This window comes from Macaca nemestrina, chromosome 7 (genome assembly GCF_043159975.1).
Source record: "Macaca nemestrina isolate mMacNem1 chromosome 7, mMacNem.hap1, whole genome shotgun sequence".
In the NCBI taxonomy this organism is placed as follows: Eukaryota; Metazoa; Chordata; class Mammalia; order Primates; family Cercopithecidae; genus Macaca; species Macaca nemestrina.
The window spans coordinates 171,758,156-171,785,492 of record NC_092131.1 but is presented as its reverse complement, the minus strand read 5'-3'; the positions used below and the strand labels follow the sequence as shown (position 1 = coordinate 171,785,492).

At 42.4% G+C, this 27,337-nt stretch overlaps 1 protein-coding gene across 8 annotated transcripts in view; it reads left to right on the top strand.

Annotated features, from left to right (window-relative positions):
- LOC105497527 (OTU deubiquitinase 7A) overlaps nucleotides 1-27,337 on the top strand; it is a 368,351-nt gene that overhangs the window by 304,630 nt on the left and 36,384 nt on the right. For all 8 annotated transcript variants that reach the window (XM_071067240.1, XM_071067242.1, XM_071067244.1 and 5 more), the window contains 3 exons: nucleotides 17,016-17,117; nucleotides 19,882-20,009; nucleotides 20,772-20,884. In XM_071067240.1, the coding sequence (XP_070923341.1) occupies nucleotides 17,016-17,117; nucleotides 19,882-20,009; nucleotides 20,772-20,884 (343 nt within the window). The remainder of the gene's footprint in view (nucleotides 1-17,015; nucleotides 17,118-19,881; nucleotides 20,010-20,771; nucleotides 20,885-27,337) is intronic.

Sequence of the window (27,337 nt, the reverse complement as noted above, 5' to 3'; positions counted from 1 at the left end):
CAATGCATGCATGTATTACAAATAACCTTTCCATTATGTTATTGATGGATTTTTTGGTATCTTAGCTCAGGCTAACATAACAAAATACCATAGACCAGGTGATTTAAATGACAGAAATTTATTTTCTCACAGTTCCAGAGGCTAGAAGTCCCAGATCAAGGTACTGGCCAATTCAGTTCCTTGTAAACGGCTGCCTTCTCACTGTATTCTCACATGGTCTGTCTTCAGTGCATGCCTTGGGGTGGGGGACAGTTTGAGAGTTGAAGCTCTCTAGAGTCTTTTATACAAACACTAATTCTGGGAGATCAGGGCTCCACCCTTATGACCTCGTTTAATGAATTTCAATTACTTCCTTGAAGTCCTCACCTTCAAATATAGCCACACTGGTGATTAAGATTTCCGTATGTGAATTTGGAGGGGACACTTTCAGTCCATAGCGAGCTGTTGCAACTTTGTCATTATTATAATAAATAGTGGTGCTGTGAACATTCTTATACAGGTTTCTGGTAAGCCATGAACACATTTCTAAAGATATATACAGTCATCCCTCAGTATCCTTAGGGAATTGGTTCCAGGACCCTCTAGATACTGAAATTCTCAGATGTTCAAGTTCCTTGTTGGTGTGCTATTTGCATATAACCTACTCACATTTTCCCATGTATTTTAAATCATCTCTTGATTACCTGTAACACCTAAAACAATGCCTACATCATTTCATCCATGTGGATTTGACATATTATTTGGCACAAAGCAAATTCAAGATTTGTTCTTTGGAACTTCATGGAATTTTTTTTCTGGATTATTTCTATCAGCAATTGGTTGAATTCATAGATTCGGAACCCACAGATACAGAGAGTTAATTGTACCTAGGAGTGACATTGCTGGGTCATAGGATTTACATATGTTCAGCATGGTAACAGTTGTCCAATTAGTTTTCCAGAGTGGATGTACCAGTTTGCTCTTCCTCCGTTGAGGGTTCCAGTTGGTCCATGTTTTTTGTTTCTTTGTTTTAGTTACTGTGTTGGAAGTGTAGGAGTATCCACACAGTGGTTTTAATTTTTATTTTCTGAGGACTAGTAAAATTGGGTACTTTTCATGTTGTTGGCCATTTGCATATCCTCTTTTGTTGGGTGCCTTTTCAGGTTTGTTTGTTACCCATTTTTGAGATTGCCTCTTTGATTGACTTGTGGGAATTATTTATACATTGTAGAAATGGGACCTTTGTCAGATGTGTATTGCCAATATCTTTACCCACCCTACTGGTTGCCTTTTCACTCTCTGACTGATATACTTTAATGAACAGAAGATCATAACTAAAATAGTTCAATTTACCTTTTTTTCCCTTTACTTGAGAGCCTCTATTTCAGCTTAAGAAACCTTTGCCCAACCCAACATCCTGAAAATATTATCCTGCCTTTCATACTTAAATCTATAATCCACCTAAAAGTGATTTTCATAAATGATGTGCTATGTAATGAGAGTCCATTTTCCTGTATATTCATCAACCTGACATGGTACCATTTATTGAAATCATCCTTTCTTTATCATGCTGCAGTGTAACCTTGAGATACAGCAGGTGAGGTGACTGTGTAGGTGTGGGTCTGATTCTGGGTCTGCTCTGTTGCATCAACAATTTTAATGTTATTCTTCTTTATCATTCAGTTTAAATCATTTTAAATACTTATTATAATTTTTCCTGAGTCATAAGTTACTTAGAAATATGTAGCTGAATCACCACGGGGCTATTTCTAGGTTTTTTTTTCTAGCTTAATTCTTCTGTGGTCAAGTAATGTACAATGAATGATTTCAGACATTTTAAATTTGTTGAGACTTGCTTCATGACCCAGCATATAATTATGCTTAATAAATATTCTATGTGCACTTGAAAAAAATTTGAATTCTGTCCTTCTTAAGTATAGTACTTTTTAAATATGTTAATTATATCAAGTTTGTTAATTTTGTTGCTCAGATCTTTTCTATTCTTCACTAAGTTTTTGTCCACTTATTCTACCAGCTGTTGAACAGGGTGTGTTAAGGTCTTCTCCTATGATTGTGTTTCTCTGTTTCTTCCTTAGTTATCTTTTGCTTTATATATTTCAAAGCTGTGTTAGTGGGTGCATAGACATTTAGAATTATTATACCATCCTGGTACATTACTACTTTAGTTTTGTTGCTAGATGCAGGCCTGATGGCAGCAAAGTCACAGGTTTTCATTTGTCTGAAAATGGCATTATTTTACCTTCATAATTAACAGCTAGTTGTAGGCTTTATAGACCATGTACGTTCTCTATCACATATTCATTTTCTCTTTCTCTTTCCCTTCCCTCTATGCCTCTTATAGACCAAAGTTTACTGACTCCTGATCTATATTATTTTCTCCCTCTACTTTGGATTTAATCACTGTTCTTTTATAACTTTGTAACATGGATGCTTAATTGATTAATTTCTAGCTTTTCTTTTTTTCTTTTGCAAGTATTTAAGGTTATTAATTTCTTTCTCCATACTATTTTAGCTATATCCCCAAAATTTTGGAATGTAATGTTCTTGTTATTACATAGTTTCAAAATATTTTCTGATTTTCATTTTGGTTTATTATTTGACCCATGAATTATTGTAAGTGCTTCTTTGTTTGCAAGTATGTAGAAACTATTAAATATTTTTAGTTATTTTTATTATTGATTTCTTAATTCCATTGTGGACAAAGAGCATTGTCTGTATGATTTGAAATCTGTTGAGAACTTTGCTTCATGATTCAGAATATGATCAGTTTTTTTAAATCATTTCATGTGTGCTTGAAAATAATGTTTAGTCTTCTGTGTTGGCAACATTGTATTGTATTTGTCCATTTGGTCATTTATTATGTTTTTCACATCTTCTGTACATTTATTGGTTTATTTTTTACTTTTTCTCTCAATTACTGATACAGATGTGTTAAAATCTCTCATCACGATTGGGTACTTGTCTATATCTCCTTTTATTCCTATGGATTTTTAATCCTGTATAAATATAATGCCATGTTATTGAATGCAGCAGTTAAACTGATTTCTTCCTCATGTCATGGAGCAGTTGAACAGTGTAGAGGGTGTTTATTTAATTCTGCTACTGCTTTTTGCCTTTTGATTTGTTTTATCTGCTATTGATTCAGCTATGTTAGCTTTCCGTAAGTTAAAACATTCCTGATGTACCATTTGCCACCTTTCATACCTTTACCTATAACACTTTTGTATTCCTGTGTTTTAGATTTCTCTCTTGCAAGCTGCATGTAGTTAATTTATTCATAAAATCAGTTTCACAGCCTTTGTCTTTTAACAGGTACATTTATTTTTAATGCAACTATCATTTTCCCCCATTCAATGTGGTGTTTATTCTCTCCTTACAAATCTTCTTTTAAATCAGTTAAATATTGTTTAATCATGTCTTTTTAAAAATTCTACAATTTTGAAGTTATACCCTCTCTTTCCATTATTTTAACATCTTAACCTACATTAAACCCAGGCAACACAGAGACCTTGGAGTAGTTTAGTTTTATTCATCCCTATTCTCTCCTGTTTTGTAAGTTGTTGTCATTTATTTTAATTCCATACTTTTAATCTCATCAGACATTCATGTTTTATAGAGTCAACATTCATTTCGATTTACCCATATGCTTACCTTTTTTGTTTCTCCTCATTTCTTCTTGCATGTCAGATCTTCCTTCTGTTTGAAGTTCATCCTTTACAGTTTCTTTAGGTGAGTGCTAATTTTACTCTCTCAGTTTTTGTTAGTCTTAAAATGCCTTTGTTTTGCCCTCATTTTTTTTAAAACATTTTTCATGGGTATAGTATTATAGATTGCCAGTTATTTTCATTCAGCACATTGAAGATTTTTTTGTGGGGGGCTTCTGCTTTCCATTGTTTCTTTTAAGAGGTAGGCTGTCAGTCTATCACTCCTTTGAAGATCATTTGTTTTTCTCTTTCTCTAGCTGCTTTAAGATCTTTTCTCTCTGTCTTTTATATTGTGCAGTCTCACTAGGATATGTTAAGAAAGACATTAATTTTGTCGTTCTTACTTAGAATGTCTTAGACTTTTTAAATCTGTGAGTTTATTTTTACATACTTCTTTTGGAAAATCCTCAGTCAGTATTCAATCTTGCCTGATTCATTCGTTTCTGAATTTTGATTGGACAATGTTAGATCTTTTCAGTCTATTCTTATGTCTCATAAACTCTCTTGCATATTTTCTCTTTCCCTCTTAGTTGCTTCTTACTTATCTTCAAGTGTATTAACTTTTTTCTTCAACAATGTCTAACCTGATATTAAACTGATTCTTACTTTTTTACTTTAATTTTTATATCTTTCATTTTAAGTTCTATATGTGTTTTCCAAATCTGCTTCTTATTCTTTGGTCATATTTTGTTTAATTCTTTTGTGTATTTTAAACATTTTTAACATACTTGTTTACAGTTTCTAGCTAATCATTTTAACCTCAAGTTTATAGGAATCTATAAACTGTTGATATTGTGTGTATGACTGTTATTCACAATGGCTTGTTTCCTGTTGTATTTGTAATTTTGGGTCATGAGCAGGATGTTATCTGTGGGAATCTCGTGTGGCCTGTGTTGAGAGTGTACTTCTCTTAGAGAGATTGTTTTTGTTTTTGTTTGTTTGTTTGTACCAGTTTCCCAAGAGAAATTACCTTTGGTACTTAGAACCAATTTTATGTTAATTTCTTGGCTTAGTGGTTCCAAGCCACAAATCAATTTTAGCTCAAATCTTCATGAGAGTCAACATTTCCGGGAGAAGATTTTATTTTCCTCTGCTAAGCCTAGGCTAAAAGAGACAAATTTTCTTCCCAGCTACCTTTGCCAGAGCAAAATTATTTCTAATCTTTGCATTCAGGATATAGTTTTTGAGGGTCCTAACTCTATGTGAAAGGAAAAGGCCATCCCCAGTCCCAATTCTCCACATTTCAGGGTCTCCAGCCTTTTATCCAGTTCTTGTGAAGTGATTAAACAGTTAAATGTCTTCACTCATTGGCAGTTGCTGGTTTGGTGCATACTAATTTCCATTCCATATTTATTTTTGGTTGTTGGAGATTTACTACACTTTCTTTCAAGCTTGGATATACATTTGAAAGGATTATTGAAAATAAGTATTTTTATTTTCTGACCTCTTTTCCTCTTTAAATCTGTGCCCTCCTGCTCATCTTAGGGAAGGGGATTTCTCTTTTCAAATGACCAGAGACAAAGCTTTCAGCCCCTACTTTATCTGCAGTGCTACACACATCCGTACAAGATCTTATTTTAAATTATTTTTTGCTAAATATTACAGGGAAATCAAGAATAATAAGTATGGCGTAACTAACAGAAGTAAAAATCGATAGGGTTTGTAGGGATATAAGAAATCTTTTTGTTGGTTTTAAAAAGTGCTTTCTTTGGTTCATTAGGCTTAACACCTAAAGGCCAGGTCTTTCCTCACATTCCTCACATGGTTCCTTTTCCCTGAGATCTACTCAACTTTTTTCTTTAAATCTTCTTTATCCTAATACTACAATCTAACCAATGATTGTAGGCAAAAAAAATTAACATGCTGTATTTAGATGTCTACCCAATTCAAGAGTGTAATTTGCATTTCTGAGAACCTCTGGACAGTGCTTCTCAGCAATCTCTGTTGAAGGACAACTCTTTTCTTTAGATTTCCAATTCACTGTCTCCCTATGCTTCTATAAAATTTAATGAAAATATTACAACAAAGCCCATTGCTATAAAAGCTCCTAAACACTTCCTCCCACTTTCTGTACTTGCCTCATTGTGCACCAGCTGACCTCCCTTTAAGCAGCACCAGGCACTCTGTGTGCAAAAGCTTCCCTTTATTTGCAGTTCATAGTCTTTCTTGCATGAATGTCAGAGTAATTGTGCTTACTCTGAAAAGGACTTTGGTGTATAAAGGTACCTTTTGAGCCAAAGCATTTTGGTTCATGCATTCGTTCATTCATTAGCATATGCATAAATATACTCCTTTAGTTAACTCAGTATTTTGAACCTGTATATGCATAGCACGTATATGGTACTTTCTATATGCCACGCCCTATCCTAAGTACTTTCCCAATATTAAATAATATAATATTCATAAAAACTCTGTTAGATAAGGACTATTATTATCTCCATTTTTAAGAACTGAGGACTGAAACATAGAGTGATTAAGTAACTTGTTCAACACTACACTGCTAAGAAGTAGTGGAACTGAGATTTGAACCCAGGAAGTCTACCTCCAGCTTCAGTGCCTAACCAGTCGGCTGACTGCCTCTCTAATGACTAGCTTAGACACTCTAATCCAGATTCTGCAAGGGTAGGTGTTCCAGAACTCACTTTATTTCATCCTCATTTTCAACTTGAATCAGTTGGTCATTATTGCACAGACCTCTGAATTGAAAACGGAAATCAGGCCTTCCACCTCGTTTGTGGGAAGAATGATGATTGGTTAGTGTGCCTGCCATGGAAAGTGTGGTGATTTTTCAATGCTACTTGCTATGGTGTAGAGGGGGATTGACGGAAGATACTGCAGAGAAGTCACCTATTAGCTTCAGGGCTCTGTGCCTTCAAAAACATTGAAAATTATAACCAGACTGTAAAAATTTCAACTCAATCTATTGAAAAAGCAGAAAAATTTAGTCAAACTAGTATTAGTTTGCGTTAGTTAGATTCCCCCAAAATATTTTTAACTGAATTCAACCCATTTTTAAAACATAATCGAGACAAATGAGTTAATTTACGTAGAAATTGTCTTTGGCACCAGAACAGAATGTCTCCATTGTAAGACTATGGAGTAAACCCACATGCCATTTCTTTCATCTTGAACATCTTCAAATCTACGGGAAAGTTGAAAGATGAGTAATATCTTGCACAAAAAATCACCAATTTTCAGGACTTTGTCACATTTGCTTTCTCTCTCTTTATATGTATGGAAGTACATAGACTTCTTCTGAATCATTTGAATGTGTATCACGAATACTTCACTTCTTCTGAAAATAAAGACATTCTCCTGTATGACTAAACAACATTATAAAATTAGCACTAACTTAGTAATGTCAACTAGTAGAGTCCATACTCAGATTTTTCCAGTTGGCCCCAAAATCACTTTTGTAATTTATTTTCATTCCAAAACGCAATTTTTTAAATTATACTTTAAGTTCTAGGGTACATATGCACAGCGTGCAGGTTTGTTACATATGTATACATATGCCATGTTGGTGTGCTGCACCCATTAACTCGTTATTTACATTAGGTATATCTCCTAATGCTATCCCTCCCCGCTCCCTCCACCCCACAACAGGCCCCAGTGTGTGATGTTCCCCTTCCTGTGTCCAAGTGTTCTCATTGTTCAGTTCCCACCTATGAGTGAGAACATGCAGTGTTTGGTTTTCTGTTCTTGCGATAGTTTGCTGAAAATGATGGTTTCCAGCTTCATCCATGTCCCTACAAAGGACATGAACTCTTCCTTTTTTATGGCTGCATAGTATTCCATGGTGTATATGTGCCACATTTTCTTAATCCAGTCTGTTATTGATGGACATTTGGGTTGGTTCCAAGTCTTTGCTATTGTGAATAGTGCCACAATAAACATACATGTTCATGTGTCTTTACAGCAGCATGATGTATAATCCTTTGGGTATATACCCAGTAATGGGATGGCTGAGTCAAATGGTAATTCTAGTTCTAGATCCTTGAGGAATCGCCACACTGTCTTCCATAATGGTTGAACTAGTTTACAGTCCCACCAACAGTGTAAAAGTTTTCGTATTTCTCCACATCCTCTCCAGCACCTATTGTTTCCTGACTTTTTAATGATTGCCCTTCTAACTGGTGTGAGATGGTATCTCATTGTGGTTTTGATGTGCATTTCTCTGATGGCGAGTGATGATGAGTATTTTTCCATGCGTCTGTTGGCTGCATAAATGTCTTCTTTTGAGAAGTGTCTGTTCATATTCCTGTGCCCACTTTTTGATGGAGTTGTTTCCCAAAACCCAATTTTATGCATTACATTTGGTTGTTATGGCTCTTTATTCACTTTTTTAAAAACGTTCTCTCTTCTTTTGTTTTTCATGAAAATTGATATTTTAAGATTCCCAGCCAGTTCATGTAGAATGCTCACATCTCATTGTTGAATGCCCCAGTGGGGTTAATCCCTCACCCTTCTCCCAAGTGTAGACCTCTGGGCCATATGACCCTGGCTTACTCTCCTTGTATCTGTAATAAAGGCTGGAAGAAGCAGAGGCCCTGCTGATCTGCACACTCTGTAGGGATGGGAAGGGGAAGGGCCTGCTATGCCTAGACACTGGCAATGAACCAGGTTGGAGGGAGGGACAGCCCAAGGGAAAGGAATTGGGGTGTGGGGAGGAAGGAATATAGGAGGAATGGGATAATATGGATTTGAAGCACTTGCTCATTATATGGACCCATTCGATAGCCACTCCCCACCTAGGAATAACAAGTCTGAGTCTTAAAGCAGAATCCTCAGTCTCTACTGCAGGGGAGAGGCCAAGCCAGCGCCTCCCAGAACCAGTGGCAGAGGAATAAGCATTGTGTACAGCCCCTATTCATCAACAGTTAATAGTATGATTTCTCTGAAGATTTGAATATATAATGTATTTTTAAATACTGTCTTCCTGTGATATAATGAAAAAATTGCCAAATTCATGTTGGTGTTACAGCGAGGGAGGAGGGAATGAGAATGAAATTCATGTTGGTGTTACAGCGAGGGAGGAGGGAATGAGAATGAAATTCATGTTGGTGTTACAGCGAGGGAGGAGGGAATGAGAATGAAATTCATGTTGGTGTTACAGCGAGGGAGGAGGGAATGAGAATGAAATTCATGTTGGTGTTACAGCGAGGGAGGAGGGAATGAGAATGAAATGGGGGAGGCAGATAGAGGGAACTTCAGCTTGATCTTTACTCGTTTTTCTTTTCTTTTACATTGAAAGGAACTTGCTGGAGAAATATGGCAGAGGAGTGACATTCATTTGGTTTTGAGTGATGAGTGTGTTGCTCTTGGCACTGTAGAAAATTTGAGGCCCACTTCTGCTCCTTATTCAATAATACAGCTTCTGAAATCACATAGGTCAGAGAAGTTAAAATTGACTTGCCATAAACTCAACCATAACAAACAAAATTAGACTGGCCTTCTTTGTGATCTGATTTTGTCCCAGGTGTGTGAGGGCTCCTGTGAGGGTTCAGCAGATCGTGGGCAAGTTTACTTACTCCCTGTGAGCCTCAGTTTCCTTCTCTGTAAAATGGGAATAACATCCCCTGACACAGAGCTAGTTGATTTAGTGAAGGTCCTGCAGTGAGCAGAACACACTGACCCAGCCAGCAGGAGCTGAAACTGTGAGGTCATCATTATCCCACACAACTCAGAGTCTGAAAACAGGGACGTTCATGGCAGGGCTGGCAGCTGCACAGTGTTATGGAGGACCCAGGCACACATAGCACCCTGCTCTTCTCTCCCCAGCAGGTCAGTGCTGGCTGCATCTGGGGATGCAGTATAGCTGTGGCCACATCAGGTCACACATCCTCACACTACATCATTCAGGGCAGCAAGAGGGAGCCCCTGATTATGGCCCTTGTGAAGGAGGAGCAAGCCCCAGCAGGCTTCCTGTTACATCTTGTGGGCCAGGTGACAGCAGTCCCTGGCAAGGGGGATGGTATTGCACAGATCGTCTTGGACGTATGAACACTTGCACGTTGCCCCATGGGGCAGGCAAGGAGGCTTGCCCGAAAAGCCCCAGACACAAGCAGGGCTCTGTCCGCGAGGATGAGAGGGAAAAGCTACGGGGTGGGCAAAACAACCAGGTCTGCCACAGAAATGCAGACCACCTGCCTCATTAGCATATTCCCTTTCCCTCCTCTCCCTGATTGTCTACTCATGTTCTCCGTACTCCCTGACGGCTGCCCAGAGCACTAGCAGCTGAGATCAATGCAGAGGATGAACGAGTCTGCCCACTTTAGTGTCAAATGTGTCAGGTTTCCAGGTGTTACAGCCGTTCTGTTTAGTTTTATGCCTTTGTAAGCAAAGATCTTGCCATTTTATTTTACTTTGTGGCAACCCAGTTTTACTATATCCCAGCCTGGTTGTTATACACACTTTTTAAAAGTCAAGTGAGACAGGTTGCTATTTCACAGCCTAGAGAAAAAGAAGTGACTAAGTAACTGCATGTTTTTTCCAATGATGTCCACAATAGTCCATCCAGTAGTACCGTCAATTAAGGCCCTTACTTGCATTTCTCAGTTAGCTTTAATAAGGTGACTTGTAGTTGATAAGAATATGCCAGTTAATTAGCATAAGCATTAACATCTTCATATAATAAATAAATGTCTACTTAACTTTGTAGTGTTAATTTTAATACATGCTTTTGTTTAGAATTAAGGGCACAGTTATTTTTTATCAGTAATGCCACTTCTTACAATGGAATCACTGAATCTTAACCAAAAAGCACTGAAGAGTCGATAGGGATTCAGTTTAAACAAATAACCAACAAGTTTTATTATATTAAACTTTATTAATATCGCAACACAGGCCGGGCGCGGTGGCTCAAGCCTGTAATCCCAGCACTTTGGGAGGCCGAGACGGGCGGATCACGAGGTCAGGAGATCGAGACCATCCTAGCTAACACGGTGAAACCCCGTCTCTACTAAAAAATACAAAAAACTAGCCGGGCGAGGTGGCGGGCGCCTGTAGTCCCAGCTACTAGGGAGGCTGAGGCAGGAGAATGGCGGGAACCCGGGAGGCGGAGCTTGCAGTGAGCTGAGATCCAGCCACTGCACTCCAGCCTGGGCGGCAGAGCGAGACTCCGTCTCAAAAAAAAAAAAAAAAAAAAAAAAAAAATATCGCAACACATTAGGCAATAACTCTGACTCTAAAATAAATATACTTCTGAGAGCCTTAATTTTCAAGCATTATTTGCAGTCTTTATCCTTCATATTTCATTATTTCTATTCTGATAGCAACACTTTTTACTAAAATTGGATTTTTTTATTTGTACAAATGTATGGGGTACATTTGAAATTTTGTTCCATGTATATAATGTGTAGTGATTGAGTCAGGGTGTTCATCACCCGAGTACAATGCATTTTTGTTAAGCAGAATCACCCTATTCTGCTATCAAACATTAAATGTATTCCCTCTATCTTACTGTATGTTTGTACCCTTTAACCCACTTCTCTTCATCCTCCCTCATCACTCACCTTTCCCAGTCTCTGGTATCTGTCTTTGCACTCTCTACCTCTATGTGATCAAATTTCTAGCTCCCACATATATTTCAGAACATGCAATATTTGTCTTTTTGTGCCTGATTTATTTCTTTTTTTTTTTTTTTTTTTTGAGATGGAGTCTCGCTCTGTCACCCAGGCTGGAGTACAGTGGCCGGATCTCAGCTCACTGCAAGCTCCGCCTCCCGGGTTCACGCCATTCTCCTGCCTCAGCCTCCCGAGTAGCTGGGACTACAGGCGCCTGCCACCTCGCCCGGCTAAGTTTTTGTATTTTTAGTAGAGACGGGGTTTCACTGTGTTACCCAGGATGGTCTCGATCTCCTGACCTCGTGATCCGCCCGTCTCGGCCTCCCAAAGTGCTGGGATTACAGGCTTGAGCCACCGCGCCCGGCCTGTGCCTGATTTATTTCACCTAGGGTAATGACCTCCAGTTTCATCCATGTTGCTGCAATGAATGACATCATTCTTGTTAATAGCTGAATGGTATGCTCCTGTGTATTTACACCACGTTTTCTTTAGCCATTGACAGATGGAATGTAGAAATGTAGAACACGTTCTGCTTCTTTAGTTGTTCAAATCCTATTAATATTTCTCTCTTTTTTAAAGAATTTTTTATTAAAATACTATTACAACTCTTTGGAAATATCTGTTATAAACATTCTCATTTGAATTAAGTTCCCAAATTGTTGAAGGCCCTAAGGAGGTGCATGTTATATTTCATCCTCCAAATAAAAACATACATATATATGTCACTATAAGTTTCACATAACATTAGAAACTTGATACAACCATTCATAAACTTGAAGCAATTTTTAAACAATTTTAATATTATCCAAGAAGTAACATGTAAGATGACATTTGTGTCACCTGCCTAACATGTAAGACACCATCATTAGATAAGCCAGGCTATTTATCCTTTCCATAGCCATATTCTTTTGAAAAGCAGCCATGAGTGCAGGCGCACCTGTCATCAGGTTGGATAGAGTCTCCTGTGGCCATCAGCCTGGAGATTACCTTTGTCTCTCTTCTGTGCTGTTCACCCATTTCCCTCCTGTTTCCTGTATTTCTCTGGTTTTGGTTTCCACCATCATTTTGTGGTGTACATTCTCCTGAAGCTTCCTGAGAAAGAGTGAATGAAGATGTCTTGACATGGGTTCACTAGAAAACAAAACCCAAGGTAACTCCCAATGGCTATTTATTTCAGAGACACAATCCCAGATGTGTTAGCAACTAGTTTTATTGAGAAATAAGGCTGCTGTGAATTTCTTGTATTAGTCTTATGTTTTCACTTCCCTTGGGTAAATATTCATGAGTGGAATTGCTGGGTCATATGGTAAAGGTAGGTAGTAGTCATTTCACACTGCCATAAAGATACTGCCTCAGACTGGGTAATTTACAAACAAAAGGGGTTTAATTGACTCACAGTTCAGCATGGCTGGGGAGGTCTCAGAAAACTTACAATCGTGGTGGAGGAGGAAGGGGAAGTAGGCACCTTCTTCACAAGGCAGCAGGAGAGAGAGAGCACAGGGGAAACTGCCACTGTTAAAACCATCAGATCTCATGCGAACTCACTCACTATCATGAGAACAGCATGGGGGAAACCGCCCCCATGATTTAATCACCTACCACCTTCCCTTGACACATGGGCATTACAATTCAGGATGAGATTTGGGTGACGACACAGAGCCAAACCATATCAGAGTACGTTGAATGGTATCAGAAATTGCCAAAAGTTTTTCTAGTTGTGCCATTTTACAATCCCAACAGCAAAGTATGAAAACTCCAGTTGCTCCATGGCCCCTTGGACATCTGTGCTAGTATGTAAAATACAACTGACGCTTGAACAGCACAGATTTGAACTGCAGAGGTCTACTTCCACTTATATGTGGATTTCTTTCAACCAAGTGAGGATCAAAATTACAGTATTCACAGGATGCAAAATCCATGTATATGGAGGGCCAACTTCTCATATATACAACTTCCACAGAGCCAACTATCAGACTTCAGTATACACAGATTTTGGTATATGTCAGAAGGGGAAGGGTCCCAGAACCAATCCTCTGCAGATACTGGGGGATGACTGCACCATTGATTTGTGTATATTGATCTTGTATCCTGTGACCTTAAAAATTGCTTATTCGCTATGTTTTTTTGTAGCTTTCTTATGATTTTCTGTGTGAACTATCATGTTCTCTACTAAGAATAGTGTTATTTCTTCCTTTTGGATTTGCGAATACAGATTTTATTTCTTTCTCTTGACTTATTTCACTGGCTAGGACTTTTCATACTATGTTGAATAGCAGTGGAGAGAGGGGGCATCCTTGTCTTTTTCCCAGTCTTAGACGTAAAGCATTCAGTCTTTCACCATTAGGTATGATGTTAGCTATATGTTTGTGTAGATTTTTTAAATCAAGTTATGGAGATCCCCCCATTCCTAGTTTTATGGGAATTTTTAATTATGAGTGAGTACTGAATTTTGTCAAATGCTTTTTCTGCATTCATGATATGATTATGTGATTTTTCTTCTGTAGCCCATTAATATGGTGAATTATATTGATTGATTTTCAAATATTAAACCATCCTTGCATCCCTTGGTCATGGTATATAGTTCTTTGTATATGTCACTGTGTTCTACTTGTTCATATTTCCTTATGAATTTTGCATCATATTCATGAGAGGTGTTACTCTGCATTTTTCTCTTTTTGTAGTTTCTTTCTTTGATTTTGGTATCAGGGTAATGTTGGCTATTTTCTGGAGGAGCTTGTATAATGTTGGTTGTTGTTAAGTATACCTCTTGGTATAACTTTTTTGGGAATTGTTCTAGTTATTACATTATATACACATACTTTATCAAAGTCTATTGGTATTGACATTTTACTACTATTGGCGAAGCATATAAACCTTACCTGCCTTTTTGCTTCTTTATTCTCTACCATTTATAATAAAATTGTTTTAAATATTTATTCAACATACATTGAAACATATAAACAGATAGGCAATGTCATAATTTTTGCTTTAACATCAGACATAATTTAGAAATCTCAAGAGGCGAAGGAAAGTCTATTATATTTGCCCATATTTTTGTTCTTTCCATGTTCTTCCTTCTTTATATGCCAAAATGCCTTCTTTTATCATTTCCTTTCTGCCTAGAGAACTTCCTTTAGCCATTTATTTAAGGTAGGTTTGCTAGGAACAAAATCTCCTAGTTTTACTTCATCTGAAAATATATCTGTCTCTTGCTTATTACTGAAGAATATTTTTGCTAGCTTTAGAATTCTGGGCTGACAGTTATTTTCTTTCAGCACTTAAAAAATGTTATCCTGGGTGGGTGTGGTGGCTCAAGCCTGTAATTCCAGCACTTTGGGAGGCCAAGGCAGTCAGATCACTTGAGGTCAGGAGTTCGAGACTAGCCTGGCCAATATGGTAAAACCCCATCTCTACTAAAAATACCAAAAATTAGCCAAGTTTGGTGGTGCATCTCTGTGTCCCAGCTACTTGGGAGGCTGAGGCAGAAAAATCACTTGGGTTGAACCCAAGAGGCAGAGGTTGCAGTAAGCTGAGATTGCACCACTGCACTCTAGCCTGGGTGACAGAGCAAGACTCTGTCTCAAAAAATAAAAATGTGATCCTGTTTCCTTCTGGCCTACATGGTAGCTAATGAGAAATCCACGTCTTTAAAATTGTTTTTCCCATATAAGTAAGGCGTTGTTTCTCCTTGGCAGTTTTTAAGGTTTCTTTCTTTGTCTTTAGGTTTTAGAAGTTTGACTATGATATTTTGGCATGAGTTTCTATGGGTTGTTTTCCGTTCAGGGTTTGCTGAGCTTCTTGAATCTGTATGTTTGTTTGTTCATTTGCAAAAATTGGGAACTTTTTAGTGATTATTTCTTTGAGTACTTTTTTAGCTGTATCCTATTTCTCCTCTTCTACAGGACTCCAGACTTTTGTCGCAGTCCCACATGTTCCTGAGTTGTGTTCTGTACATGTGTGTTTTTTTTTTTAAGTCTAATTTTTCTCTATTATTCCAATTGGGTAATTTCTATGTTCTACCTTTATATTACACTGATTCTTATTCTATTCTCTCCATTCTGCTTTTCAGCACATCCATTGAGTTTTTAAAATCAGATTTGTATTTTTCAGTCCCTATTATATCTTCCCATATTTTTATTCTTTATTTGGCTCTGTTTTGTATCTTCTATTGTTTTGGTAAGACTTTCTATGTCTTTACTACATTTTCTGTTTTTTCATTTGTCTTAGGTATGTTTGTAATTGCTTGTTGAAGTATTCTTAGGATGACTACTTTTAAATCCCAGTCAGATAACTCTAACATCTATCATCTCAGTTTTCATATTTTTTCTTGTTCTGTTTGAAATCTTCCTGGTTCTTGGTATAAGTGATTTTTTTTTAATTTAAGAGGGTATATATTGGGTATTAAGTTATAGGACTCTGGGTCTTACTTAAATCTTGTGTTTTAGCAGACCTCCTGACGCCACTCTGGTAGGTTCAGGGGGCCATTGCCTGACAACTGCCAGAGGGTAATTGAAGTATAGGTTCCCCCTCTGCCCCTGTTGATACCTAGGGAATGGGCTTGGTACTTCTTGGCAGGGGTACTCCCTAGCTGAGAGGAGGCGGAGATTCTCATTACAGCCAGATGAGTGTGAAAATCCAGGCTCCCTATGTGTCCTCTGAAGATAGAGGGCAAGGTGCTTACTACCACCCATAGGGTTGAGGTCTTAGCATTGAACTCAGCCTTCTCTGACACTCCCCAGGCAATGGAGCAGGCAGTGATGAGCACCTTGTTACAGCCTGGTGAGGGTGGAAGTCTAGGCTTCCCACTTAGACCTTTGCTGGCAGGGGCGGTAATCGGTCTGTAATTTTTTCTGCAGTATTTGGCTGGAATAGAAGAGGAAATGTCTAAGCAGCTACTGTCTTGCTAAGCTGCCCCTTTCCTGGTATTCTGTCTAGAGAGAGCATGCTTTTTCTTTTCTGTCTTCTTTCTGTTTTTTTGTCTGTTTGGTTGTTTTGGTGTTTTGTTTGTTTGTTTGTTTGTTTTGTGGCCTGCTCTCATTGGTGTTTCTAGGTTCCAGTTTCTACAGTATCTAGTCTGGGATATGTGAGGCAAAAAGAAACTCCAGGGAACCCACCATTATGTCATTCCTCAAGTCTCAGGATCCTGGCTAGTCTGCCACTTCTTCTCCAATTTTCAGAGTCTTCTAATATGATTTTATACATAATTTTCAGGGCTTTTCATTGTACTTAGTAAGAGGAATAGGAAAAAGTACATCTGCTCTATCTTCCCTGAAGTAGAAGTCTCTAAATGTAAATGTTCATGAAATTTAACATGACTACACCTACATAGCTATAATGGTTTTGATGAATCAAATGAAATACGAACTATACTTTCAAAGGTATGAGTGCATCAAAAAACCTAGATGGCAAAAGGAAAAAATAGCTTTCAGGAGGGAAAGCTGTATTCAAGGAAATGACCGAGAAATGTTTTATCTTGTGTAAAATATGTTTCCAGATTCAAGGAGAGAAGGTACTGGTCTTGAGTTTCTTAATGCTCATGCTAATTGATGGGAGGATTTGGCCACTTCTTGTCTTCAAAGGGAAAAGAAATCTGTATTTTATTTGAGGAGAGAAGTAGCCATACTGTTCCCCCTTTCTACTGAAACCTGTGGAAAATCTATCCCTGATGTTTGTGCCTCCTTAGCAAACACCCCCAGTGGCCCCTGCCTTTTCTGGGATCCTGTTCTAAAGTGAGCTTCTGTTCCAGGTCGCCTGAACTGGTGGTCCACTGTGTGCACAAGCTGTAAACGGCTTCTTCCTCTGGCCACGACAGGGGATGGGAACTGCCTTTTACATGCCGCCTCACTGGGTAAGCTCTGCAGCACAGACAGAGGGTAGCCAGGCTCCAGGCCTGCGCAAGGAAAGACATATGCTATTGAAGGAAAGACATACGCTAAATAGAGTCACTCATGTCACTGTCATCTGGGAAAGTCCCCAGGAGATAGAGCTAACAATCCTGGCCCTTCTTGTCAAGTAGCTTGCAGTTGGTAGAGAGACAGAATACACATAAGAAAAGACCTGGCATGAGAGAAGGAGGCCTTAAGCATAGCCACAGGGATGGGACTTAGAGACTATTGCCTGGTACAAATAAAAAGGACTTCCTGGAGGAGGTGGGATCTTTACTGAAACTTGAAGAACTTCAGAGACTAGAAGAGGACATTGCAGGCAGGGAGACCCCGCAGATAAAGCATAAAGGCAGGAATGGACAGGGTGTTTGGAGGTAGGGGTGAACAAGGTAAGGCTGGAGCAGGAAGTTTTGGGAGCAGCGCATGAGGCTGAGTAAATGAGGATCCACTATGTTGACAGCAGTCAACAATTGGCCTGGACTAATGGAAACAGACGTAGGTACTGCCCAGATAAATCACAGGGGAGTCGGCATACTCAGAATATACCACAGAGAGACCAGCAGCCTTGTCCAACAGAGACATGAGCTTCCCAATCACACACAGCCACACTACACAGAAATATTTGGATAATTGAGGATCATCATCCACTTTCTGGAACCTCAGTTATCCCTTTAGGCCCAGCGTTAGATGCACAAGGCCGAATCCATTTTGATAGGTGAGTCTGGGTTTGCACCAGGGACCATCAGGGCTGGTTGCTCCCTACCCGCTCTGGAAGATAGCGCCTCTCCAAAACACATGACCCTCACACAGGAATGTGGTCCTTGGTCAAACTCGCATCCCAACAGACGTGGCTTTAACTGGGTGCTGTGACCTACCTCAAGGGCCAGCCCCCAGACCGCTCTCTCTTTGGACCTGCAGTGAGGCCTAATCAGCAAGAGGTAGGTGAGATAAGACTGTAATAGGCTTCAAGGGAAATACATCAGGGTTTTGGAAGGGTCCCAGAGGAGGATGGAGACCAAGAGGAAGGGAAACATTCCCCAGGCTTGACCTGCAGTGAGGAAAGGCAAGGCACCCACTTACCTGCTTCATCTCCATGTCATTGGAGCACACTCTGCTTGTTGGCATTGCAAAAGTACTCCACATTCACCATGGTGAGAAAATGAAAATCAGTGACCCCCACCCAGCGGCGGCCACTCTTTACAGTCTGGTGGTGTCATCGTCTTCCAATCTTTTGTCTATTCTTTAGGTGAAATGATGATCTTGCTGTGTTCACAGTCTTGAATCCAACATTTTCCCTTACGACTTGAGAATTTTCCCTGCTGTTATCCTTCAGACATATGATTTTCAGTAGTTGGGTCATATTTCATCATAGTGGTTAATATTAACTATTCCCCTATTATTGAGCATATTTTGCCTTGTTCTTTGTAAAACCTGGAGAAAGAATCTAAAAGAATAAATCTCTCATCTGTGTCTAACGGCAGCCTTATTGTGAAGTCTGGATCATGGAAATGCTTTTGTCCCTTGCATATCCAAGGATGCCCAGCCAGTTGAGCCTTTGAAAACATCAGTTCATGTTACTCTCCTTCTGAAAACTCTCCAGAGGCTCACAGCTCCCTTGAGATCCCCCTTTTCACTCTCCCTCTCCCCTCAATCCCACTCTAGCCATCTTTCCCTCTTGCCTTTTCTCAAGTACTGCCCCCTCCGGGTCTGTCCCTGGCCTTTCGCTGTGCTGGGACAGCAACTTGACTCCTTCCTCCACCCATTTGAGCCTTTGCTCCTATGTCTCCATTCATGCCACAGCAAATCTGCCTGCCTCACCTCTCCTCGTGGAGCTGCCACCCTCAACATCATACACTCTGTGCCAACCTCATGGCTGCCTCACTTCCCACTTCCCCACAACATGCGCTCCATGAGATTTTAGGAACTTCATGTGTCCTAGTCACTGCCACGCATACTGCCAGCACCTAGAATGAGTGGGTGGGTGGATGGATGGATGGATGGATGGATGGATGGATGGATGGATTCCCCTGTGCTTTCCCTTGTAGCCAGGGCTGCCCTTCTTTTGAGCGCTTCTCCCACGAGTTGGGGTTCTTGAACACATCTGAGCTGCCAAGAGCACATTCTCAGAGGTGGTTCATTTCCCTCTATATCCTCTCAGCACTTGACACAGGGTGAGACCCTCCCGCTGGGAAGCAGGCAGTCTCTCGTGGGCCTGGTGTGTGCAGTGGTGTCACTGACACTCTGCTTCTCAGGAAGCTGAGATGCCTCAGGGCTGGAGATGAGGGAAATGGCAGGCCCTGGAGAAGCCAGGATGCTAATGGCCTCCCTCGCCTGGAGCCCTCCATGAGGACACTGGACAGCCTGTCCCTGTCCCCTAGTCAGTCCCCCACCCAAATGTTAAGACTTGGATAATGACCATTAGGTCCTCAAAGCAAACCAGCAACATTGAGAGTGGGTTGCCAAGGGCGCCGGAGAGGAAAAGCACTTGATTTTCACCCACTATTATTTTGCTAAGAACAGGATGTGCTGCTTCATTCACCTACTTGCCTTAATGGGAAGCCTCAGGAAGAAGGCTAGAGGGGAATTAACAGAACCGCTGAGTAAGGAGGCTGCTCTGCGTGCAGACAGGAGGCCCTCCCAGTGGGTCATGGTAGTTTGCATCACCTCTGGCTTGTCTTTTCCTCACGTCCTTTCTCTCCTGTGTTCTCCATGGCCTCCTGGCTCCAGGAATGTGGGGGTTTCACGACCGGGACCTGGTGTTACGGAAAGCTCTCTATACCATGATGAGGACGGGAGCCGAGAGGGAAGCCCTGAAGCGGAGGTGGAGGTGGCAGCAGACGCAGCAGAATAAGGAGGTTGGTATCCACTGGCATGGCCGGAGGCCGGGACCCAGGTCAGGTGCCGCCTCGGGCCATGGTCAAGTCCAGAGCATGGTCCCTAGACCCCAGACTGTCTTATGAGGGGAGGCAGAAACAGTCCCTGGGATCAGGAAAGTCTCCTGCTTTTAAGCCCATGAAGGAGGAGCCTGTTGAAATAGCAGAGTCCCGGCAGATAGCAACTATGTGTCCACTTGTGCTTCCTTAAGGCATGATTATGAAAGCTGCCTACCTTCATTCCCAAAAGCATCCTGGCTTGGCTGATGAATTATATATATGGCCGCCTGCTGTCAGGTGCAGCCCATGGCTCTAGCCCCTGTGTGTGAGGTCAGTCCAAAGGGATTCCCAATTGTCCCCAAGCATGGTAAACATGAGGACCTTGCTCTTCTAGAAGAATCTGCCTGCTTTCTGACTACAGTTGATCCATTATCCCTTTAAACTTTGTAATGGCCAGCCACAGTTAGGTGCATGCACAGGTTAATGCTCAGTCATCCCCAGCCCCTGAGAATGACCCTTGTTGGTGGGCAGATTCCCAACAGCTCTGGAATTAGAGCTTGGAGCTTTTGAAAATATAGTGTGCATAGCAAAGGTGGCCAAGAGGGTGCAGTTAGTGTAGTTGGTAGCTACCTATAGATGTGCCTGGCCTGGGTCCCAGTGAGGCTGGTCTGGGTTGGGAGGGTGAGAGGAGGAGGGCAGCGCAGCTGTGGCCCGCCCCCCTCTGAGCCAGTTCCCCTCTGCCAGTCAGGGCTGGTGTACACGGAGGAGGAGTGGGAGCGGGAGTGGACGGAGCTGCTGAAGCTGGCCTCCAGTGAGCCGCGCACACACTTCAGCAAGAACGGCGGCACAGGCGGGGGGTAAGTTCTGCCCCTGCTCTCCCTAGAAGTCACCTCCAGCTCCAGGCCACCCAGGGCTACACACAGCATGGGTGGATGGCACGGGGGGAATGTGGGACCCTCATGCTGTGGAAGACAGAAAGATTCCAGCTTTCCAGCATTAGCTTCAAGACAAGGATGCACAGAAGGACTGTGGGTGATGGCTGGCCCCTGCTGGGTGCTGGTGGAAGGGTACGCAGTCCCCAAATGCACTATGCAGGCAGAGGTGAGCTCACATGAGCTGCCTCCAGGCCACTTTCCTTGAACGTTGTTATGCAGAGCAGGTGAGGTGTGCGCCCTCAGGGCACAGCTGGCCTCTGGAGGTCACACGCGATGGTGAGCGTTCCCACACATTGCCAGCACGCGGACCTGGCTCTGAAGTTTGGATTTTCTCCCCAACTAATTAATTCGTGGCTTCAAGAAGTCACCCTGAAAGCAGAAGCTCATTAAGCTAGCCTGCTGTTTCCCAGATGAGCTCCGTGGATATTATATGTGTTCCCAGCAAAAAGGCTCCACGTCTGTGCGTGTTTAGGACTAGCTTGTTCCTACGGAAACACCTTGGATGTTCTAGCGTGGAATGAAGAGTGCGGCCAGACCAACGGGGCAGCCATAGAGCCTTGATCATGGCTTATTCTTCAGTTCGTATTCTCTGGAACCTGAAAGCAAAGGTGTTGCTCCTAGAAAAGGTCTCAGCCAAACATGAGAAAGTGTGAGCAGTAACACCAGGGAGACCCACGGAAGGAGGATTGCATGCAGCTCCAGGCTGCCCTCAGGCTCATGGGCCCTGCAGCAGGCACCTGGGTCCTCATCCACCCACCAAGGCAGGGCCTAGTGCCTCATGGGTCAGCTCTCCCTGGAGGCCCTGGCTGGAAAAGAGGCTCCCACAGAGCTGCAGCAGCAGCGGTGGTGTCTGAGACCATGTTTACAGATGAGATCGTTAGAAACCCACATACGCTGGCACAGCCTTCCTCCATGTTTTAAGGCTATGGTATCTCTGTACCAACAGCCTGTCTTGGTAGGACATTTGAGGACAAGCATTCTGAAGTCTCGGTCAACTGTAAAACTGCTCTCTTCCTCTGCACGCCTCCCAGGTCCTGCCTGTGATGAGTCTTAAGCATTCCTCCACATCGTTTTCACAGTTGCCTCTCTCCCTCCTGCCACAGGGCAGATGCCTGATACATGCTGGCAGACTGGATCCAGTCCAGGTGTCTCTGCCAGGGACAGGGAGGAGTGGGGAAAGACAGCAGCAATGATAACTGTAATCACAGGTGATCATCACATACACGTCTCCTGAGTACCCCCATCCAGGAGGAGCTTCCCCCAAGGTCCCATGGCTGGTGAGCCCATCTGACTCCTAAGGCCACAGCCTGGTCCCCTGCTGCCTGCTCCCTGGGGCCCGAGGGATTCAGATGCTAATGGGGACATAGGGGCCACTTGGTGTCTGTCCCTATCTCCCACAGAGTCTGAGTGATCAACTGTAATCTAACAAAAGGATTAGGTCCCTTTAGGAATATCCAAAATGGCCCGGACATTGTCCCATTTAGTAGGATAGCCTGGTCCCCTCCTCCTGGAAGCCACAGTTCTGGTTGCCACATCACAAAAGAGAAGGAAGAACTCGGGGAATGGCCAGAGAGGGGAAACTAAACCAAGGGTGGATGGGAGTGACCCCAACAGAAAAGAATGGAGAGGTGAGGCGGGAAGGTATGGGTGGTGTTGGGGAAACAGAAGGAAGGAGGTGAGCACGGGTTGTGTAGGGTGGAGTGGGGTCAGGGAGACCATAAGAGGGACCCGTGCTAGGTCCTCTATCTCCTCCTTTCAAATCCCATCTCACAGGCCTCCAGTACGCCTTCCACAGATTGGAAAACCGAGCCTCAATGGGATTAGACAACTGTTCCAAGACCACAAAAATGATAAATGGAGGAGCCAAAAAGTCAAAATGTGGTCTGATCATTGTAGAGCCTCTTTTGACCAGGCTCCACAGCCCTAACGAAATCCCTCAAATACAGCAGAGTCTGTAGAACCTCAGGCAACACATCAGCCTGCAAATGAAACCACCACCCTGGGCTTCAGATGGTGATGGGAGTGAGGACGCAGCCATCTGGTCCCCACAAAAGCATTGATGCTCAGGTCGGAATCCTGTGCCAATGATGCAGGAGGCACTTCTAGGGTTTCAGCAACAGGTGTTTCCAGTGGAGAAAGAAAAAGGAAAAACAAACAAACAAACAAACAAAAACAAACACCTCAGAAGAGGACAGAACACATGCAATAGGAATCTATCTAACAGAGTTGCTTCTGTAGCCAGATGCCTCCTTGGGTTACCTGGAACCTTTGCATGGCCAGTCAAGGAGGGAGGCCTATGGAACCAGGCATAAAATGCACATTTTCCTGGGAATAGGGAGTTTTGGCTGAGTCCCATGGACTGGGGTGATGGGCAGAGAGCGCCTCAGCAAGGCACCGTGCAGCTGTGCAGGACTCGCCAACAGGGTGCTCTAGAGTGGCCAACTGCTCCAAGAATTCACTTGGGGTTCAGAGTCCATAGAGAGGCCTGTGTGTCCAAGCACAGTGTGCTCTGCCTTTTGCCTGTGTCCTCTCTCCCCATGTTGAGCTGAGAGGTGTGGGGCATCATCTGTGGGGCTTGAGAGCGCAGAGACGAGTTTCTGACGCCTGACTGAAGGGCCTGAAGGCAGAAACTGGCAAGCTCAGGGTTCACGGGGCTGTGGCAGGCTGTGCAGGCCAGGACACGGGGCCGTAGGGGATGTAAGGCCAGGATGCTGCGAGCTGCCCGAGGGCCAGGCATGGATTCAGGGAGGAGGCCCCAAGCAGGCTGGCTTCAGGACTCACCTACGGTGGGGACCACACAGAAGGCCAGCCCCTGAGGCCAGGGCTGAGGGTGGACACAAGCAGTCAGCGAGAGGAGTCACCACCGCAACCCAGGGGCCTGAGGACACAGCCCCTCAACTGGCAGAGAGCTCTGAAGACCCACAAAAGCACTTCCTCAGACAGCAGGCCAGAACTGGGACCTCCAGCGAGCCCAGCGGGCCCTGAAGGAAGACAGCAAGAAGGACTTTGCCACTCTCCTGCCCCTCCTCTCTGCCTGTGCTAGCCCCACAGGGGACACAGACGGCAGCCAGAGAAGGGGAGGAGGCAAAGGGTGAAACAGAGAAGCCAGCTGGCAGCTAACGCAATCTTTCAGGAGGCTCAAACTTGGGGCTGATAGCCCCCTGCACAGGAGAGTGACCGGAAGAACCACACAAAATTTCCAGGGTGCCACCCGCGAATAGGAAAGAGCAAGTTAAGGGAGAGTTTGCAGGCATGATGGCGAGAAGAACTAAAGTGGCCTTCTTCGTCCCAGCTTGGGTTTCCCAGAACCTGTTCCCCACGGATGAGGGTAAAGGGGTGCAGTGCGGGCCCTGCATCCTGCTCTGGGAGCCCCTGCTATGGAGGCAGATGGGGCAGTCTCTGTTCTATTGGTCCTTGACACAGATGATGGCCTGGAGTCATTTTTAAACCTGTTACTTTCCCAGAAAGCGACTATGTCACTTATCTGAAGAGGTCAGAAGGGACCAGAGACCAGGTGTGGGCGTGAGCTAGACCCGCTTCCTCTCACTGTGCCTCCCAGGACTCAGTGGCCAGGCCCTGGCCACGTGGGAGAACCAGGCCTTCCCTAGGGCTTGGGGAGGGGTTAGTGAGATCAGATGGGAATTTGAACAGTGTCACCTACTGAGTCCATGTTATGCGTCAGGCAGTCCCATGAGCTGTCATTATCATCACCAATCACAGATAAGGAGGCTGAGATTCAGAGAATTAGATAATGTATTAGTCAGGGTTCTCCAGAGAAACAGAACCAATAAAAGACATATATATAAAGAGATCTAATGTAGGTATTGGCTCACGTGATTATGGTGTCTAAGAATTCCCACGACCTGGCATGTGCCAGCTGGAGACCCAGGAAAGCCAGTGGTGTAGTGCAAAGACCCAAGAGCTGGAGAACTGATGGTGTGGGTCCAGTCTGAATCTGAAGACCTGAGAACCAGGAGTGCCAAGGGCAGAAAGTCCATGTCCCAGCTCAAACAGGTTTGGTTATTCTGTCGCCCTCCACTGTTTTGTTCCCATCCGTGAATAGATCAGATGAGCCCCACCCACATTGGTGAAAGCCATCTGCTTTCTGCTCTCCAGCAATTCAAACGCTAATCTCATCCAAAACGCCCTCGCAGACACACGCAGAAATAACGTTTAACCAGCTATCTAACCATCACAGGTTAGCTTCCAGTGTCCCACAGGCTGAAAGGTACAAAGCCAGAACCTGAACTTAGAACCGACCAAAACACCTAAGCCCACACTCTTGACAGATGCAGACCAGGCATGAGGAGTAGGAATCAACAACTTATCTTGACTATGGTGAAAATAATCATTTTTGTTCTTTAAACTTTTTAAAGAACTACTTATTTGTTTTCTGTTTTAAGAGAAGGGTTAAGTGGAAGCTGAGAGGCCAGTTGGATGGACAAAGAGGAAGGGAGAGCAGAGCAAGGGGGGCCTTTGGGGGACCCTCTGGCAGCCCCCGGGACATCTTCTGTCTAGGTCCTTACTTTTCTCACATGCTAAGCTCTCTGCTTTCTCTTTGTAGTTGAGTTTCTGAAATTTCACTGACAACGTGTTTGCTGCATTTCTTTTTATTAGCCTTTTTCAGAAGTAGTTAGAATCCCAAGTGATTTCCTAGCACACAGTCTGAGAGTTGTCAATTTCGGTCAATCTTCTGAGGAAAAGCAAGAGGCATTTTTTTCCTGGGAGATGCCCACACCACAGCCTGGTGCTCCCAGGCCATGGGTTGGCCTTGTGCAGGAAAGGAGGCATTCTTATGTGTATTCCTGAAGGTTCCATGACTTCCACCAGCAGACCAAGCAGAAAGAGCATCTGCTAACGAACGTAAGGTGTCCTCACTTTGCAGATGTGGGACCCGGCTCAAATTTTTAAAGACATTTCTCATTGAAAATAAGACCAAAGTTGACTCTATCTAGGGATGGTCCTCAAGTAGGAGCCTTTCCTGATCTTCCTGTCTAAAGAATCCACCTTTTATCACTGTACTGATAGTTTCTTTTTTATTATTTTATTATTTATTTAAATATGTTTAGGGGATACAAGCGCAGGTTTCTTACATGCAAATATCGCATTGTGGAAAAGTCTGGGCTTTTAGCGTACCCATTACCCAAGTAGTGAGCATTGTACTCAATAGGTAATTTGTCAGTCCTCACCCCCTCGAACCCTCCGGCCTGTCATAGACCCCAGTGTCTATTATTCCACTCTGCCTGTCCATTTGTACACATTGTTTAGCCCCCAGCTATAAGTGAGAACAGGCGGTATTTGACTTTCTGTTTCTGAGTTATATCACTGAGGATAATGGCCTCCATATCCATCCATGTTGCTGCAAAAGACAGGATTCCATTCTTTTTTACGGCTGAGTCATATTCCATGGTATATATACACACCACATTTTCTTTATCTAATCCTACATTGATGGACACTTAGGTGGTTTCTATCTCTTTGCCATTGTGAATAGTGTTACAGTAAACACGCAGGTATCTTTTTGATATAATGATTCATTTCCCTTTGGGTATATACCTAGTAGTGGGATTGCTGGATTGAGTGGTAGTTCTGTTTTTAGTTCTTCGAGAAATCTCCACACTGTTTTCCATAAAGGTTGTATGAATGTACATTCCTACCAACAGTATGTGTTCCCTTTTCATCATATTCTCACCAACGTCTATTTTTGTTTTTGTTACATTTGCTTTTGAGGACTTGGTCATAAATTATTTGCCTAGGCCAGTGTCCAAAAGAGTTTTACATAGGTTTCCTTGTAGAATGTTTATAGTTTCAGGTCTTACATTTAGGTCTTTAATCAGTCTTGAGTTAATTTTTGTATATGGTGAGAAGTGTGGGTCCAATCTCATTCTTCTGCATATGGCTATGCAATTTTCCCAGCACTAAATGAATAGTGTTATTTCCCCAGTATATATTTTTGTTGGTGTTGTTGAAGATCAGTTGGTTGTAAGTATGTGGCTTCATTTATAGGTTATATATTCTGTTCCGTTGATCTATGTGTCTGTTTTTGTGCCAATACCATACTGTTTTGTTTACTATAACCTTGTAGTACAATTTGAAATTAGATAATGTTATGCCTTCAGCTTTGTTCTTTTTTCTTAGGATTCCTTTGGCTAGTCAGGCTCCTTTTTAGTTCCACATGAAATTTATTGTTTTTTCTAATCCTGTGAAAAATGACATTGGTAACTTGATAGGGATTGTATTGAATCTCTAGATTATTGTAACAATATAATCATTTTAATGATGTTAATTCTAATCCATGAGCATAGGATATTTTTCCATTCATTTGTGTCATCTATAATTTTTTTCTTCAGTGTTCTGTAGTCCTCCTTATAGAGA